General features: G+C 44.1%; 1 protein-coding gene across 24 annotated transcripts in view; it reads right to left on the reverse strand.

The window, feature by feature from the left end:
• Positions 1-19893, reverse strand: part of DTNB (dystrobrevin beta) — a 388582-nt gene that overhangs the window by 221521 nt on the left and 147168 nt on the right. For 22 of the 24 annotated variants that reach the window (XR_012157855.2, XR_013635525.1, XR_012157851.2 and 19 more), the window contains one exon: positions 13717-13841. Coding sequence is in view for 6 of the 24 variants with exons in the window: in XM_073335462.2 (XP_073191563.1) it covers positions 13717-13841 (125 nt within the window). In the remaining 18 variants the exon portion in view is untranslated. Of the gene's footprint in view, positions 1-12028; positions 12503-13716; positions 13842-14854; positions 14996-19893 lie in introns of those variants that run through there. The other 2 variants (XM_073335464.2, XR_012157867.2) reach the window with 2 other exon arrangements.

A 19893-nucleotide genomic window follows, 5' to 3' on the forward strand; every position in this document is an offset into this window, starting at 1 on the left:
CTCTAAGGAAGGAGATTCTACCACCTCCCTAGGTAACGCATTCCAGTGTTTCACCACCCTCTTAGTGAAAAGTTTTTCCTAATATCCAATCTAAACCTCCCCCACTGCAACTTGAGACCATTACTCCTTGTTCTGTCATCTGCTACCATTGAGAACAGTCTAGAGCCATCCTCTTTGGAACCCCCTTTCAGGTAGTTGAAAGCAGCTATCAAATCCCCCCTCATTCTTCTCTTCTGCAGGCTAAACAATCCCAGCTCCCTCAGCCTCTCCTCATAACTCATGTGTTCCAGTCCCCTAATCATTTTTGTTGCCCTTCGCTGGACTCTCTCCAATTTATCCACATCCTTCTTGAAGTGTGGGGCCCAAAACTGGACACAGTACTCCAGATGAGGCCTCACCAATGTCGAATAGAGGGGAACGATCACGTCCCTCGATCTGCTCGCTATGCCCCTACTTATACATCCCAAAATGCCATTGGCCTTCTTGGCAACAAGGGCACACTGCTGACTCATATCCAGCTTCTTGTCCACTGTCACCCCTAGGTCCTTTTCCGCAGAACTGCTGCCTAACCATTCGGTCCCTAGTCTGTAGCTGTGCATTGGGTTCTTCCGTCCTAAGTGCAGGACCCTGCACTTATCCTTATTGAACCTCATCAGATTCCTTTTGGCCCAATCTTCCAATTGGTCTAGGTCCTTCTGTATCCTATCCCTCCCCTCCAGCGTATCTACCACTCCTCCCAGTTTAGTATCATCCGCAAATTTGCTGAGAGTGCAATCCACACCATCCTCCAGATCATTTATGAAGATATTGAATAAAACCGGCCCCAGGACCGACCCTTGGGGCACTCCACTTGATACCGGCTGCCAACTAGACATGGAGCCATTGATCACTACCCGTTGAGCCCGACAATCTAGCCAGCTTTCTACCCACCTTATAGTGCATTCATCCAGCCCATACTTCCTTAACTTGCTGACAAGAATACTATGGGAGACTGTGTCAAAAGCTTTGCTAAAGTCAAGAAACAATACATCCACTGCTTTCCCTTCATCCACAGAACCAGTAATCTCATCATAAAAGGCGATTAGATTAGTCAGGCATGACCTTCCCTTGGTGAATCCATGCTGGCTGTTCCTGATCACTTTCCTCTCATGCAAGTGCTTCAGGATTGATTCTTTGAGGACCTGCTCCATGATTTTTCCAGGGACTGAGGTGAGGCTGACTGGCCTGTAGTTCCCAGGATCTTCCTTCTTCCCTTTTTTAAAGATTGGCACTACATTAGCCTTTTTCCAGTCATCCGGGACTTCCCCGGTTCGCCACGAGTTTTCAAAGATAATGGCCAATGGCTCTGCAATCACAGCCGCCAATTCCTTCAGCACTCTCGGATGCAACTCGTCCGGCCCCATGGACTTGTGCACGTCCAGCTTTTCTAAATAGTCCCTAACCGCCTCTATCTCCACAGAGGGCTGGCCATCTCTTCCGCATTTTGTGATGCCCAGCGCAGCAGTCTGGGAGCTGACCTTGTTAGTGAAAACAGAGGCAAAAAAAGCACTTTTTTCACTTAGAGTGCAGAATTTCTGATTCAAACAAAAAATGGATTCACTAATTTTGCCTACTATTCCTAAAAAACTTCATCTCTGAGCTGTGAACAAATATGAGAAATGTAGACTAAAGTTCTGAGCAACTGAAAAAGAAGGGTTGGATGAATGTTGCAGAAAATAAAGGAGGTTATTCCAGACAGCATGGCAGATGGTGTGAGGTCAAGAGTGGAAGAAAGAAATGAAGGGAGCAGTTAGATAAGAGGCTTGTGCAAAGTGAAGTGCACAGGGAGAATGGAGGAGAAGAGTACCCTAGGAAGATATGTGGGCTGAGATGTAGGCAAGAGTGTAGCTGTATCTCTTCCAGAGAAAGACAAGGAGTTTAAACTTGATTCAAAGTCATGGGTCAAGGGATTTGAAAGAGGAAGAATGCAAAAGAAGAAAGGGATTTTAACTGTTGACAATGATGGCAAGGATTGCAAGGGAGTAGAGTGAGAACCAGTCTGCTCAGAGAGAAGAGCTGGTTACTGTAAAAACAAGAGTTGACCAAGGACTGGACAAATATTTTTAGAAGGGATACGGAATGAAAGAACAGGCCAACAAATCAAAATCTATTCAAAATTTATAGTCCTCTTCTCATTTGACTTGTTTTCCTCAGTTCAGTCCCACAGTCTAACTACTGATAATACAATGATGGCCTGCCACTAGCTTAAGCTAGATATGGATCAAGCAAAGCTTACTTACAGACTAGGGACCAAATGGCTAGGCAGCAGTTCTGCAAAGAAGGATCTAGGGGTGACAGTGGACGAGAAGCTGGATATGAGTCAACAGTGTGCCCTTGTTGCCAAGAAGGCCAATGGCATTTTGGGTTGTATAAGTAGGGGCATTGCCAGCAGATCGAGGGACGTGATCGTTCCCCTCTATTCGACATTGATGAGGCCTCATCTGGAGTACTGCGTCCAGTTTTGGGCTCCACACTACAAGAAGGATGTGGAGAAATTGGAGAGAGTCTAGCGAAGGGCACAAAAATGATTAGGGGTCTGGAACCCATGACTTATGCAGAGAGGCTGAGGGAATTGGGATTGTTTAGTCTATGGAAGAGAAGAATGAGGGGGGATTTTATAGCTGCTTTTAACTACCTGAAAGGTGGATCCAAAGAGGATGGATCTAGACTACTCTCAGTGATAGCAGATGACAGGACAAGGAGTAATGGTCTCAAGTTGCAGTGGGGGAGATTTAGGTTGGATATTAGGAAAAACTTTTTCACTAGGAGGGTGGTGAAACACTGGAATGCGTTACCTAGGGAGGTGGTGGAATCCCCTTCCTTGGAAGTTTTTAAGGTCAGGCTTGACAAAGCCCTGGCTGGGATGATTTAGTTGGGATTGGTCCTGCTCTGGGCAGGGGGTTGGACTGGATGGCCTCCAGAGGTCCCTTCCAACTCTGTTATTCTATGATTCTATGATACTTTTCCCCTAAACCTTTTCCATTTCCATTCTCCACTGTAGTAAACACCATTCCTCTGGTTCTGTGGATGAAGGGAAAGCAGTGGATGTATTGTTTCTTGACTTTAGCAAAGCTTTTGACACGGTCTCCCACAGTATTCTTGTCAGCAAGTTAAGGAAGTATGGGCTGGATGAATGCACTATAAGGTGGGTAGAAAGCTGGCTAGATTGTCGGGCTCAACGGGTAGTGATCAATGGCTCCATGTCTAGTTGGCAGCCGGTATCAAGTGGAGTGCCCCAAGGGTCGGTCCTGGGGACGGTTTTGTTCAATATCTTCATAAATGATCTGGAGGATGGTGTGGATTGCACTCTCAGCAAATTTGCGGATGATACTAAACTGGGAGGAGTGGTAGATACGCTGGAGGGGAGGGATAGGATACAGAAGGACCTAGACAAATTGGAGGATTGGGCCAAAAGAAATCTGATGAGGTTCAATAAGGATAAGTGCAGGGTCCTGCACTTAGGACGGAAGAACCCAATGCACAGCTACAGACTAGGGACCGAATGGCTAGGCAGCAGTTCTGCGGAAAAGGACCTAGGGGTGACAGTGGACGAGAAGCTGGATATGAGTCAGCAGTGTGCCCTTGTTGCCAAGAAGGCCAATGGCATTTTGGGATGTATAAGTAGGGGCATAGCGAGCAGATCGAGGGACGTGATCGTTCCCCTCTATTCGACATTGGTGAGGCCTCATCTGGAGTACTGTGTCCAGTTTTGGGCCCCACACTTCAAGAAGGATGTGGATAAATTGGAGAGAGTCCAGCGAAGGGCAACAAAAATGATTAGGGGACTGGAACACATGAGTTATGAGGAGAGGCTGAGGGAGCTGGGATTGTTTAGCCTGCAGAAGAGAAGAATGAGGGGGGATTTGATAGTTGCTTTCAACTACCTGAAAGGGGGTTCCAAAGAGGATGGCTCTAGACTGTTCTCAATGGTAGCAGATGACAGAACGAGGAGTAATGGTCTCAAGTTGCAGTGGGGGAGGTTTAGATTGGATATTAGGAAAAACTTTTTCACTAAGAGGGTGGTGAAACACTGGAATGCGTTACCTAGGGAGGTGGTAGAATCTCCTTCCTTAGAGGTTTTTAAGGTCAGGCTTGACAAAGCCCTGGCTGGGATGATTTAACTGGGAATTGGTCCTGCTTTGAGCAGGGGGTTGGACTAGATGACCTTCTGGGGTCCCTTCCAACCCTGATATTCTATGATTCTATGATTCCTCCCTATCAATCAGGTTCACAAACTGGGCATAATTTGTCTCCACCCCCTCCTTCCCCTCATACCAATGCTGTTACCAAATGTTGCTCCTGCTTCCTCCATAACCTACAAAAAATCTGGTCCTTCTCTTCAATTTAGATGCATTTTTATCCCCCTGGTTGGTTTAGCCCTGAGTTTCTTTTGGATGCTCTGAATGTATTCTGAATGACAAGGAAGCACTCCTGTGATGTATGCTACTGTTTACTAAGCATTTACCTGAAACCATCAATCTCATTGTGTTCAGTTTTATGCTAACAGCACAAACACTGGCAAAGTTTACTACAGCAGCTGGAATTAAATGTCACATTGGCATACAATTATTTGTTTGTTGTGGTTGTTAATTACTTTTTAAATTTCCACTACAAAATGATCCATATAAACTTAAATTCCATCACATCACCAGATGAGACTTCAACATTTCTGCAAATTTTAAATAGCGCCTATTTACCTTTTAACCTGTAAGACAGTCAATATTATTTTACTCAGATTTAAACTTGTTGAAGTTTTCCAGTTAAGGAGCACTCAGAAAAAAGGTTACCCATTTTTAATAAATGACATTGGCAAGGGGCTATGATTTAATATTTAATGTTTCATGTAATACTTCGTTCCAAAGCTGTTAGGTAGTAATGAACATTGTAAAGGCTGCGGACTAGTTCACAACTGACCAAAGATAGCTGGGAAATGAGCGTACACACCTGCTTGGAATCGACGTGAACAAGCACTCGAAGAAGAACCGGGTTTTATGACACCCAGTCCAGTGTCCTCACCATTGGACTACACTATCCCTTGTCTAAAACTTTTGGAGTTTCCCATATCACAAACTATACAGAAGAGTGAAGTGTATGAAGATAAGCAGTTTTGTAGGTTTCACAAAGGTTCGATATGTGACTCTGAAGATTAGGTTATTATTTAAATGGCAATGTACTCATTTGAATTGAAACATGATATTGCATGTTTGGGCAAGAGCAAGAACAGATCAAATGAAATAATCTTTAAAGAGGATGATAATTAGTTGAAAAATGTGTTAACAGGTATTGGCAGTAATTTGGACATCCACTTGAAAGAAAACTGAAATGGTCAAGTATCCTTGAAATATTTAGTTGCATTTCATTTAATAAATTAAAGATCCTGGTCTTGGTTGTGAGGGTTTCCATCTGTGCTGTTCTGCAGCATAATATGTCATCTGAGTGGCTGAGTAGTATTAGGCCACTTTTCGAAGGGAATGGATTGCAGGGCCTGGCTGGAGCTAATGTGCTGCACTAAGTGAGGCTATCCAATGGTGAATGTGTTTTATATAAAGAAAGATTGGGGAAATTCAACCACTAATGTTACATAAGTTCTTGGCACAGATTCATTTGATCCATTAATCAATTAATGTCTCCCAGCAGAGGACAGAAATAATTCAATGTACTTGTTAATCTGTGCCATTGGTAAAACTTCCACTGGTAGTTTTGGAATTAGATCCTGAAACCTTTATTTACTCCGTCATATTAACTTGAAACTACTTCCATACATTCTTTTCATGTAGAGTCACAGAATAAGGCCCTTCTTTCTCAAGAAGTTATACATGTTATAGTACTGTTTTTTTGTTGTAAAAGCTTGCTGGTATCAAAATGGAGGAACTCGTCAGAAAATTCAAAGAAGAAAATATGAACTGACATTGATCCATGATGATCTTGGAATTATGTGAAAATCTAAACAATGCAGACAGTAAGTATCACTTGCCACCAGATTGGGAAGCACCCCACAGCAGCAAACCTTGCCTAAGAGCTAAACAACTCAAGCTGGTTTTCCACAACATGTTTCAGCCAGTCCATGTGGTTAGCTATTGTTTCTAATATTATGGACAATTTGCTTCCTGCTTGTTTTGTTAACATGGGGAGTCATTAATTTACGATAACATACCACTTCTGACTCTGAAATGAAGAGTAGCACTAATAGAAATGTTCTTTTTATGAAAACCCAATTTAACAGAAAAAAGTAGAACAATGATATCCCATTCAGTCAGATCCAACAACTCCTGCTGCAGAGGGTTAAAACCACTGTAAGCATGTGACACAAAAAGTTGATACAAAAGCTGGAAAAGAATCATGTGGCCAAGAATGAATTAGTATAGCTTAAAACTATAGCTTTCAAAAAGTTCAAGAATGGACTACAGTAGGTATCATTTCCTATTCCTACTTACATTCATGTCAAGCTACAGTATCTTCTGTGTTCTTTATAAGGGGAAGACAGATCAGCATTCCACTATATTATAACCATCATCACTATTGTACTCCTCTCACCTTTCCAATATTCTGTATTTTGACTGACTAGCCTCCAGCTCTTCTTTGATGATTGTCAGAACTGTTAAAAGGGGATGATAAAAGGGCCAGTCAATCAAAATCACAAGGCATGGGAGAATAACATGAGGGGGAAAGGAGTCCAGGACAGCTGGCTGTAGTTTAAAGAAATCTTATTGAGGTTACAGGAACAAACCATCCCGATGTGCAGAAAGAATAGTAAATATGGCAGGCGACCAGCTTGGCTTAACAGTGAAATCCTTGCTGATCTTAAACACAAAAAAGAAGCTTACAAGAAGTGGAAGATTGCACAAAAGACCAGGGAGCAGTATAAAATTATTGCTCAGGCATGCAGGAGTGAAATCAGGAAAGCCAAATCACACTTGGAGTTGCAGCTAGCAAGAGATGTTAAGAGTAACAAGAAGGGTTTCTTCAGGTGTGTTAGCAACAAGAAGAAAGCCAAGGAAAGTGTGGGCCCCTTACTGAATGAGGGAGGCAAGCTAGTGACAGAGGATTTGGAAAAAGCTAATGTATTCAATGCTTTTTTTGCCCCTGTCTTCATGAACAAGGTCAGCTCCCAGACTGCTGCACTGGGCAGCACAACGTGGGGAGGAGGTGACCAGCATCCGATGAAGTGAGCTGTAGCTCACGAAATCTTATGCTCAAATAAATTGTTTAGTCTCTACGGTGCCACAAGTCCTCCTTTTCTTTCAGCCCTCTGTGGAGACAGAAGTGATTCAGGACTATTTAGAAAAGCTGGACGAGCACAAGCCCATGGGACTGGATACACTGCAACCAATGGTGCTAAAGGAGCTGGCGGATGTGATTGCAGAGCCATTGGCCATTATCTTTGAAAACTCATGGCAATCAGGGGAGGTCCCGGATGACTGGAAAAAGGCTAATGTAGTGTCCATCTTTAAAAAAGGGAAGGAGGAGGATCCGGGGAACTACAGGTCAGTTAGACTCACCTCAGTCCCTGGAAAAATCATGGAGCAGGTCCTCAAGGAATCAGTTCTGAAGCACTTAAAGGAGAGGATAGTGATCAGGAACAGTCAGCATGGATTCACCAAGGGCAAGTCATGCCTGACTAACTTAATTGCCTTCTGTGACGAGATAACTGGCTCAGTGGATGAGGGGAAAGCAGTAGATGTGTTATTCCTTGACTTTAGCAAAGCTTTTGATATGGTCTCCCACAGTATTCTTGCCAGCAAGTTAAAGAAGTATGGACTGGATGAATGCACTATAAGGTGGGTAGAAAGCTGGCTAGATTGTCGGGCTCAACGGGTAGTGATCAATGGCTCCATGTCTAGTTGGCAGCCGGTATCAAGCGGAGTGCCCCAAGGGTTGGTCCTGGGGCGGGTTTTGTTCAATATCTTAATTAATGATCTGGAGAATGGTGTGGACTGCACCCTCAGCAAGTTTGCAGATGACACTAAACTGGGAGGAGTGGTAGATACGATGGAGGGTAGGAGCAGGATACAGAGGGACCTAGACAAATTAGAGGATTGGTCCAAAAGAAATCTGATGAGGTTCAACAAGGACAAGTGCAGAGTCCTGCACTTAGGACGGAAGAATCCCATACACTGCTACAGACTAGGGACCGAGCAGCTAGGCAGCAGTTCTGCAGAAAAGGACTTAGGGGGTCACAGTGGACGAGAAGCTGGATATGAGTCAACAGTGTGCCCTTGTTGCCGAAAAAGCTCACTGCATCTTGGGCTGTATAAGTAGGGGCATTGCCAGCAGCGCAAGGAACATGATCATTCCCCTCTATTCGACATTGGTGAGGCCTCATCTGGAGTACTGTGTCCAGTTTTGGGCCCCACACTACAAGAAGGATGTGGAAAAATTGGATAGAGTCCAGCGGAGGGCAACAAAAACGATTAGGTGGCTGGAGCACATGACTTATGAGGAGAGGTTGGGGGAACTGGGATTGTTTATTCTGCAGAAGAGAAGAATGAGGGGGTATTTGATAGCTGCTTTCAACTACCTGAAGGGAGGTTCCAAAGAGAATGGATCTAGACTGTTCTCAGTGGTACCAGATGACAGAACAAGGAGTAATGGTCTGAAGTTGCAGTGGGGGAAGTTTAGGTTAGATGTTAGGAAAAACTTTTTCACTAGGAGGGTGGTGAAGCACTGGAATGGGTTACCTAGGGAGGTGGTGGAATCTCCTTCCTTAGAGGTTTTCAAGGTCAGGCTGGGATGATTTAGTTGGGGATTGGTCCTGCTTTGAGCAGGGGGTTGGACTAGATGACCTCCTGAGGTCTCTTCCAATGCTGATATTCTATGATTTGTGACAGGGTTGGGCCAGATGGCTATAGGAGAGTAATAGAAGGCAGATATATTAGCCCTGGGCTAAGCAGGTCCCTTTTCCCTGGGTAAGGTAACAGGAAAGGTTCCAGAACAATCAGGAACCTTCTGGAGACAATTAAGACAGGCTGATTAGAACACCTGCAGCCAGTCAAGAAGCTGCTTGACTCAATTAAGGAAGACTGGGCACCTGGATTTTAAAAAGGAGCTCACTTCAGTATGTGGTGTGCGTGTGAGGAGCTGGGAGCAAGAGGCACTAGGAGCTGAGAGTGAGAACGCGGACTGTTGGAGGACTGAGGTGTACAAGCATTATCAGACACCAGGAGGAAGGTCCTGTGGTGAGGATAAAGAAGGTGTTGGGAGGAGGCCATGGGAAAGTAGCCTAGGGAGTTGTAGCTGTTGCACAGCTGTTCCACGAGACACTCTAGACAGCTGCATTCCACAGGGCTCTGGGCTGGAACTCGGAGTAGAGGGCGGGCCTGGGTTCCCCCCAAATCCTCCCAACTCCTGGTCAGACACAGGAGGAGTCGACCTGGACTGTGGGTTCAGAAAAACGGCCAAGCTGAGGGCTGCCGTGACGCTCCAAGGCGAGCAAATCTGCCAATAAGCCCAAGACCCACCAAGGTAGAGCAGGAACTTTGTCACAGATTCTAAGGTCAAAGTGGAACCTTTTAATATTAAGCTTTCAAAGACAGAGACACTAAAATTTGGATATCTTGGTTTTCAATTCAGAGACTGTAAAAAGAAGAGAAAACCTCTTAAGATGAATCTGTCTTTCTGACAAGGACAAATGAAAACAGCAATGGTACTAACTTAATTCAGTCTTAAAGCTGCAGTGTTGGTGTCCTTACTGAATACTGTATGAAACTGGAGTCCTCAGTTTTATATAAATTATATCCCCATAGCTTTGCTTCTCTTCCTTTGTTTTTCTCTGAATCATTTTGCTTAATTTTTGCAGACATGAAAAACCTGTGACTTTTGCAAAAGTTAGTGTGGTATTAACTATTGTCTCTTTACAGTCAAGCTTATTACATGTATATGCTGACACAATTTCAATTATCTCATGAATTCTGATTTTGATGTCCAGAACTGATAAGATAAAGAAGCAAAAATAAAAGATTGATCACAGATCTGTCCAAATTGTAACAATACGACAATGTGTCTTTGGTAAAACCATTCTGCCAACTTCACAATAAAGCCACATTGAAACCATAGAGATAACACCACTGAACAGAAAAGCATAGGAGACCAGTCAGTGAGACAAAAATAAATAACTTGTGAAGTCAAGGTCCACAGCAAGCCACAATTTTACACCAGGCTCAGGGTCAACCACCACCATCAGATACTTTAAGAGCATTCTATAAAATATGAACTCGGAAATAGTTACAGGCTTTTCAGTTTTGTTTATGACAGGTTTCAGAGTAGCAGATGTGTTAATCTGTATCCGCAAAAAGAAAAGGAGTACTTGTGGCACCTTAGAGACTAACAAATTTATTTGAGCATAAGCTTTCGTGGGCTACAGCTCACTTCATCAGATGCATGCAGTGGAAAATACAGTGGGGAGATTTATGTACAGAGAGAACATGAAACAATGGGTGTTACCATACACACTGTAACAAGAATGGTCAGGTAAGATGAGCTATTAGCAGCAGGAGAGAAAAAAAACCTTTTGTAGTGATAATCAAGGTGGGCCATTTCCAGCAGTTGACAAGAACGTCTGAAGAATAGCGGGGCGGGGGTGAGGGAGGAAATAAACATGGGGAAATAGTTTTACTTTGTGTAATGACACATCCACTCCCAGTCTTTATTCAAGCCTAAGTCAATTGTATCCAGTTTGCAAATTAATTCCAATTCAGCAGTCTCTCGTTGGAGTCTGTTTTTGAAGTTTTTTTGTTGAAGAATTGCCACTTTTAGGTCTGTGATCGAGTGACCAAAGAGATAGAAGTGTTCTCCGACTGGTTTTTGAATGTTATAATTCTTGACTTCTGATTTGTGTCCATTTATTCTTTTATGTAGAGACTGTCCAGTTTGGCCAATGTACATGGCAGAGGGGCACTGCTGGCACATGATGGCATATATCACATTGGTAGATGTGCAGGTGAATGAGTCTCTGATAGTGTGGCTGATGTGATTAGGCCCTATCATGGTGTCCCCTGAATAGATATGTGGACACAGCTGGCAACGGGCTTTGTTGCAAGGATAGGCTCCTGGGTTAGTGGTTCTGTTGTATGGTATGTGATTGCTGGTGAGTATTTGCTTCAGGTTGGGGGGCTGTCTGTAAGCAAGGACTGGCCTGTCTCCCAAGATCTCTGAGAGTGATGGGTCATCCTTCAGGATAGGTTGTAGATCCCTGATGATGCGTTGGAGAGGTTTTAGCTGGGGGCTGAAGGTGGTGGCTAGTGGCGTTCTGTTATTTTCTTTGTTGGGCCTATCCTGTAGTAGGTAACTTCTGGGTACTCTTCTGGCTCTGTCAATCTGTTTCTTCACTTCAGTAGGTGGGTATTGTAGTTGTAAGAATGCTTGATAGAGATCTTGTAGGTGTTTGTCTCTGTCTGAGGGGTTGGAGGAAATGCAGTTGTATCGTAGAGCTTGGCTGTAGACAATGGATCATGTGGTGTGGTCGGGATGAAAGCTGGAGGCATGTAGGTAAGTATAGCGGTCAGTAGGTTTCCAGTATAGGGTGGTGTTTATGTGACCATCGCTTATTAGCACCATAATGTCCAGGAAGTGGATCTCTTGTGTGGACTGGTCCAGCTGAGGTTGATGGTGGGATGGAAATTGTTGAAATCATGGTGGAATTCCTCAAGGGCTTCTTTTCCATGGGTCCAGATGATGAAGATGTCATCAATGTAGCGCAAGTAGAGTAGGGGCATTAGGGGATGAGAGCTGAGGAAGCATTTTTCTAAGTCAGCCATAAAAAAGTTGGCATACTGTGGGGCCATGCGGGTACCCATAGCCCCTAAATGTGAAATAGTTATGGGTGAGGACAAAGTCACAAAGTTCAGCCACCAGGTTTGTCATGACATTATCAGGGATACTGTTCCTGATGGCTTGTAGTCCATCTTTGTGTGGAATGTTGGTGTGGAGGGCTTCTACATCTATAGTGGCCAGGATGGTGTTTTCAGGAAGATCACCGATGGATTGTAGTTTCCTCAGGAAGTCAGTGGTGTCTCAAAGATAGCTAGGAGTGCTGGTAGCGTAGGGCCTGAGGAGGGAGTCTACATAGCCAGACAATCCTGCTGTCAGGGTGCCAATGTCTGAGATGATGGGGTGCCCAGGATTTCCAGGTTTATGGATCTTAGGTAGCAGATAGAATACCCCTGCTTGGAGTTCTAGGGGTGTGTCTGTGCAGATTTGTTCTTGTGCTTTTTCAGGGAGTTTCTTGAGCAGATGGTGTAGTTTCTTTTGGTAACCCTCAGTGGGATCAGAGGGTAATGGCTTGTAGAAGGTGGTGTTCAAGAGCTGCCTAGCAGCCTCTTGTTCGTATTCTGACCTATTCATGATGACGACAGCACCTCTTTTGTCAGCCTTTTTGATTATGATGTCACAGTTGTTTCTGAGGCTGTGGATGGCATTGTGTTCTGCATGGCTGAGGTTATGGGACAAGTGATGCTGCTTATGGAGTCTAATGTAAAGCAAAATAAATAAGATGGGACCTGATCTGACATGGCTATGAGTAGCTCAACTCCCATTCAAGCATGTGAGTTCTGAGGATAGTCAGTACTTTGCAAAACTGAATTCTTAATAAATAAGCACAGACAGAATATAATAAAATATATGGATAAAATCCAGAAAATACATTATCTATAAATAAACATACTCATACTGAAAATCGACTGCAATAAGACAGATATCATGACCTTTAATATTGCCTCACTATCACCAATATGGAGAGAGGATTATGTTCTCACCAATGTAGAAACATTCACATACTTGGGCAGCACCTGGCAGCATCCTGGCATCAGCCAGGATGGTGGAACAAGCGAGGACATCCGGAACAAAATCAATAAAGCCAGGAACACCTTCAGGAGCTTAAATACAGTCTGGAAATCCTCAAAACACAACACCAAAACCAAACTCAAGGTTTATCAGAGCTGTGTACTTTCAATGAGAAAGTATGATATATCTAAACTGTCTTTATTCCATACAATCTGCCTTGGAAAAAATCCTCCGTATCTTTTGGCCCAGAACAATCCCAAACCAAGATCTATTGACACAGTGCAGCCAAGAGGATATAAGCACCATCATTGCCAGAAGGCGTTGGAGATGGATTGGCCATGTGCTTCTGATGGAAACTGATTCCATCACCAGAACAGCAATAAGATAGACACTTGAAGGTGAAAACAAGGCTGACTGAAAACAACATGACGAAGAGCTGTGGAAACTGAGCTGAAAAACCTGGGGCACAGCTGGGGAATCATTGAAAGACATCCCAGAAACAGACAGGAGTGGAGAGCTTCGTTGCTGCCCTAAACGTCAGAGGCATAATGGGAACATGATGATGATGATTACCTATACATTATGTGGCAGTCATTCTTCTACAAACAGAGTATTTATTTAAGAACATAAGAACAGCCATACTGGGTCAGACCAAAGGTCCATCTAGCCCATTTACTTATTTAACATTTTTCCAGAGAACAAACTCATGTAAAATGATAAATGTGTTTAAGGGATCCTTTCTGACTTATAAAACCACATCTCTTAAAAACTCCATGGTGAATCCAAATGGAACTAAAAAACTCAAATTCTGCAGTCAAATACACCCACAAACAGCTACTTTGGTATCGATTTAGTTTTAAGTTTTGATTAAATGAAAGATACATACAAATGGATACTCACACTATATGAGCAAGATCAAGTGGCTTCTCTGGCTGTTCAGGAAATACAGGATGAGGTGGTTCTCTAGTGGGCACACAACCAAGAGATTTACTAATTGCGTGGCTCAGCTTCTTGGCAGGCGATTTCTGTTTTTTAAAGAAAGTCAAACAATGAGTAGAACAATCTGTGCAAGCAGAGAGCACAGACATTTAAACATATCCCACATTAGAAAATCTTTGTGTAAATACCCTATCTAGCTGATTAGTACAAAGTCATGCATTCAGTACAATTCAGACCCTGTAAACAAGGTGAGTGGCTGAATTAATCTCTACATACCTATTGAGATGGAATTTTGAAAGATGGTAGACTCATTCATTAGACTGCTTAACTAAGAAATATCCCAAATGTGAACTCTGACCTTTCTATCATGGTCACACCATTAGCGTTTGTCATGGTATTTCAGCTATTCAAAAGTGGCCTTTTGAGATATAATTTTGAAAGTTGATACACCCATCAGAACCTGCCACCACCTCTCCCTTTAGAACACAGCAGGTGCTGCTTAATCAGAAGGAGGAAAGAAACACTTAAGGATACTGTGACGGGTTGGATCACAGAAACCCCCTTGCAGGCTGCCAACTGATGTGCCAAGACTACTTCTGCTCCTGCTTTCCAGCTCAGTCAGCTTAGGACTTCAGTGCCCACCCTGCCGGGTTTGAGCCAGACCTCCTAGCCTGCTGAAAACCCAGACCCAGGTCTGAACCACGTCCCCTAACAGCTGTAGGCTTAACTGAAAGCAGCTTACAGAAGTGTTCCTGTCCTAGACACTCATATGCCCCATTCCCAATGGGGTCGAAACCCTGAATAAATCTGTTTTACCCTATATAAAGCTTATACAGGGTAAACTTATAAATTGTTCGCCCTCTATAACATTGACAGAGAGATATGCACAGCTGTTTGTGCCCACCCCCCTCCCCGGTATTAATACATACTCTGGGTTAATTAATAAGTAAAAAGTGATTTTATTAAATACAGAAAGTAGGATTTAAGTGGTTCCAAGTAGTAACAGACAGAACAAAGTGAATTACCAAGCAAAATAAAATACAACACGCAAGTCTATGTCTAGTACGGTAATAAAACTGAATACAGATAAAAACCTCACCAGTTCCAGTAAGCTTTCTTTTATAGACTAATCTCCTTCTAGTCTGGGTCCAGCAATCACTCACACCCCTTGTAGTTACTATCCTTTGTTCCAGTTTCTTTCAGGTATCTCTGGGGGTGGAGAGGCTCTCTCTTTAGCCAGCTAAAGACAAAATGGAGGGGTCTCTCAGGGGTTTAAATAGACTTTCTCTTGTGGGTGGAGACCCCCTCCTCTCTCCTATGCAAAGCCTAGCTACAAAATGGAGTTTTGGAGTCACCTGAGCAAGTCACATGTCTATGCATTTCTGAGTTCATGCAAGCCAAGCCACATTCCTGGGAAAGCTCAGATGTGGATTGGCATCTCCAAGTTCATTGTTGGCTTAAGGGCTTCTTGATTGGGCATTTTTACTGAGAACAGTCTTTTCTCAGGAAGCTGACCAACTGCTTCACTAAAACCTACTTAGAATCAAACAAGTATACAACCAATATACATAACTTCGAACACAAAAATGACACTTGCATACAAATAGGATTAATAGATTCAGTAGATCATAACCTCTACAAAGACATGTTACATGGCATATGTAGCGCAAAACATATTCCAGTTATGTCATATATATACATTCATAAGCATATTTCCATAAAGCCTTATGGGGGGCACTATCACAGATACTTAGTCAAGTTCATCACAAGGGTGGACTATTCTTAAATATCAACAACTACTATGTTTTTTGGCTTTTAAGGATTTATATCACATTCATATATGGTAGCAAACCTGAGAGGAGTACTTTCAAGGATAAAACCAAGTCACATGGGCTTCACCCCAGAAAGACTGAAATGAAGACAATAGCTATTTGTGACGCTCTGTGCCTTGGAGGAAACCCCCGCACCACCATGTTCATCCTTATAAAATGATGGTGGTATCCAATGAAAAGTTTATCAGCATGGATTTACCAAGAACAAATCATGCCAAACCAGCTTTATTTCCTTTTTTGATAGGGTAACTGATTTTGTGGATAGGGGGAATGCAGTGGACATAATATATCTGGACTTCAGCAAGGCTTTTGACACCGTCCCATGTGACATTCTGATAAATAAGCAGGAGAACTCAGTAGAACTACCATTTAGTGGATATGGAATTGGTTAAACAACCACAAAGAGTAACTATTAATGTAATGTCAAGTATCAGAGAGGTAGCCGTGTTAGTCTGGATCTGTAAAAGCGGCAAAGAGTCCTTTGGCACCTTATAGACTAACAGACGTATTGGAGCATAAGCTTTCGTGGGTTGCATCCGACAAATTGGGTATTCACCCACAAAAGCTTATGCTCCAATACGTCTGTTAGTCTATAAGGTGCCACAGGACTCTTTGCCACTATTAATATAATGTCATCGGATTGGAGGGAGGTCTTAAGTGGGGTTCCACAGGGATCTGTTTCGGTTCAGTTTTGTTTAACATCTTTATTAATAACCTGGATAGCCATCTGTCTTGGTTGGTTTAGATCAGTGGTGGGCAGTCTGCGGGGCACATGCAGCCTGTCAGGATAATCCATTGGCGGGCCGCAACAATTTGTTTACATTGACTGTCTGCAGCTCCCAGTGGCTGCACCTGCAGACGGTCAATGTAAACAAACTGTTGCAGCAGGCCGCAGGTTGCCCACCATAGGTTTAGACACAACAAATGCTACATCTTGGTAGGGGTTCACACTAGATGGTCCTTGTGGTCCCTTCTAACCCTCTGGATTCTTTTTAAGGGACTCTGCATCACAGGATAGACTGGGTTTGAAGAACCACCATAGGAACAGTATAGTTCTGAATTTTTTTGCCCCCATACAAAATCTACTTGCTAGCTGACCCATAACTGCATCTGAACAATATAACAGAGAACTTAATAGAAGAAAACTCATTTAAGTCACTTATTCACTGTTTTAAGAACACTTCAAACCCCAGCCATTGCAACATTTAAGTGTAAGAGAATGAAAGAGCTAAAAGTCCTTATTGTTACCATAATATTTCTAGGGGAAAAAATCCTGCCTCCCATTAATGCTTCAGACTGAAGTTTATTAATTTGCAAAAATGCCCAACTATAGGTAGTTAAGAACGGCAGCCTCACCTTTTCTACTATAATGAATTAGTTAAATAAACCCAGTGACAGTGAGACTATTTACTTCTTCTAACTTATTAACATAGTATTGAGTTTAAGGTAATGTTTTTGTGTACCAAATGTATTATCCTGTAAAAAAATGGGAGAACATAATTCCCATTTGTTTAATGGAATAAGGGGACAGTCTCCCTGACCTATATATCTCTTATAATATTGCCCACCGTCCCCCCATCCCTTCCATGATCCCAAATTCATAAACATCCCTGAATTCTTAGCAGTTGTGAGTCCCCTCCATTTCTCTCACTCACCTCCACTGACTTTGTAGTTGACTCTCCCAAAATCACTCTCTTCACCCTTAATATTTTTGTCCCTCTCCCATTGCACCATCCACTTAAATAACCATCAACCACTTCCTCCATCCAAGTCCTGTGCTGCTGAAAATCTGTGGAGAAAATCTGGATCACATAGACTTCCTCCACTACAAATTCACCCTTTCCTCCTTCAGGGTTATCTTCCATGAACAGCTGTTCTCTTTTCTTCCCCCATTATGATCCACTCTACAACTCCCATTGTTTGTCCCCCTCCACTCTATCCTCAGGCTCCCTTTCCCTAGGATTCTTCTCAGGATTGCACTGACTTGATCATCAACCAGTTCAGATTTGATCACTTTCCTTCTACCCTTACGTTTATCGCTCATGCATCACATTTGTGTCCAAGTGCTATCATCTCATCACTGTTTCTTTCCCTCCTCGCACCCTTTCCCTTCTGTCACTGACTGATGGTCATTCACTTAATTCTCTGTTTCCCTTACCATAAGCTGTACCCTCAATTTTATCGGCTTCACCCTCAACCTATCCTTATAATCTGACTCCTTCCACTCAAACTACAACCTAGGCTCCAGAGCGGCGGCGAACCAGCTGAGGGAGCGGCGGCGAACCAGCTGAGCAGCAGGGGACAGCAGAGCAGCTCACAGCAGGAGTTTGCCTGGGACTGGTAAGTATCCGAGTGTGTGTTTGTTTGCTTGCTGAGGAAGTATCCGAGCGTGTGTTTGCTGGGAGGGCAGTGTGAGAGCCTGAGTGAGTGTCTGATTGGCTGCTAGCCTGCAGGGGGTGGGCATTAGGGTGTCTGTGTGTTTGCGTCAGGGAAGCCTGGCTGTTTAAAAATAGCCAGAGCTTCGCGAACCAGCTGAGCAGCAGGGGACAGCAGAGCAGCTCACAGCAGGAGTTTGCCTGGGAGTTCGCCTGGAGTGAGGCTTACGTCTTGCAAACTTCTCTGAGGAAGCTCATAGTAGGAAGGTGATATGGAAGGGGGGGGTTCAGCTGTTGTGACCTGCACTGGATGTGCCATGTTTGTCTTTCTTCCACAGGACAGAAGCGACTTTGTCTGTACAAAGTGCAAGCTGGTCTCCATATTGGAAGAGAAGATTGAAGGTCTGGAGCAACAGATAACGACCCTGCGTTGCATACGAGAAACTGAGGATTTTCTGGACAAAACTCAGGATAGGCTTCTAGGGGCACAAAGCGCTAAAGATATAGAGCAGGTTGCACAGAGGAGCCAAGAGGCCAGTGAAGAAGCTTGGCAACATGTGACCTCCAGAAGAGGAAAGCGGAATGTCCGGGTTCCAGTAACACAGACACAGGTAACTAACCGCTTTCATGTTCTCCTCACAGGTACCGTTGCGGAGAGTGGACCAGATGATATGTCTGGGGCGAGAAAGCAGAAGGAGACTCTGCTGGTTGGAAGGCATGAGATGCGATGTCCTGAGGTTGGGGGTTCCATGACCACCGCTCCCAAGAGGAGAAGGCGGGTGGTAGTGGTCGGGGACTCTCTCCTCCGGGGGACTGAGTCATCTATCTGCCGCCCTGACCGGGAAAACCGAGAAGTCTGCTGCTTGCCAGGGGCTAAGATTCGCGATGTGACGGAGAGACTGCCGCGACTCATCAAGCCCTCGGATCGCTACCCCTTCCTCCTTCTCCACGTAGGCACCAATGATACTGCTAAGAATGACCTTGAGCGGATCACTGCGGACTACGTGGCTCTGGGAAGAAGGATAAAGGAGTTGGAGGCGCAAGTGGTCTTCTCGTCCATCCTCCCCGTGGAAGGAAAAGGCCTGGGTAGGGACCGTCGAATCGTGGAAGTCAACGAATGGCTACGCAGGTGGTGTCGGAGAGAAGGCTTTGGATTCTTTGACCATGGGATGGTGTTCCATGAAGGAGGAGTGCTGGGCAGAGACGGGCTCCATCTTACGAAGAGAGGGAAGAGCATCTTTGCCAGCAGGCTGGCTAACCTAGTGAGGAGGGCTTTAAACTAGGTTCACCGGGGGAAGGAGACCAAAGCCCTGAGGTAAGTGGGAAAGCGGGATACCGGGAGGAAGCACAGGCAGGAATGTCTGTGAGGGGAGGGCTCCTGCCTCATACTGGGAATGAGGAGCGATCAACAGGTTATCTCAAGTGCTTATATACAAATGCACAAAGCCTTGGAAACAAGCAGGGAAAACTGGAGGTCCTGGTGATGTCAAGGAACTATGACGTGATTGGAATAACAGAGACTTGGTGGGATAACTCACATGACTGGAGTACTGTCATGGATGGTTATAAACTGTTCAGGAAGGACAGGCAGGGCAGAAAAGGTGGGGGAGTAGCACTGTATGTAAGGGATCAGTATGACTGCTCAGAGCTCCGGTACGAAACTGTAGAAAAACCTGAGTGTCTCTGGATTAAGTTTAGAAGTGTGTGCAACAAGAGTGATGTAGTGGTGGGAGTCTGCCACCGGACCAGGGGGATGAGGTAGATGAGGCTTTCTTCCGGCAACTCACGGAAGCTACTAGATCGCATGCCCTGATTCTCATGGGTGACTTTAATTTTCCTGATATCTGCTGGGAGAGCAATACAGCGGTGCATAGACAATCCAGGAAGTTTTTGGAAAGCGTAGGGGACAATTTCCTGGCGCAAGTGCTAGA

Source organism: Lepidochelys kempii, chromosome 3 (genome assembly GCF_965140285.1).
Source record: "Lepidochelys kempii isolate rLepKem1 chromosome 3, rLepKem1.hap1, whole genome shotgun sequence".
Lineage (NCBI taxonomy): Eukaryota > Metazoa > Chordata > Testudines > Cheloniidae > Lepidochelys > Lepidochelys kempii.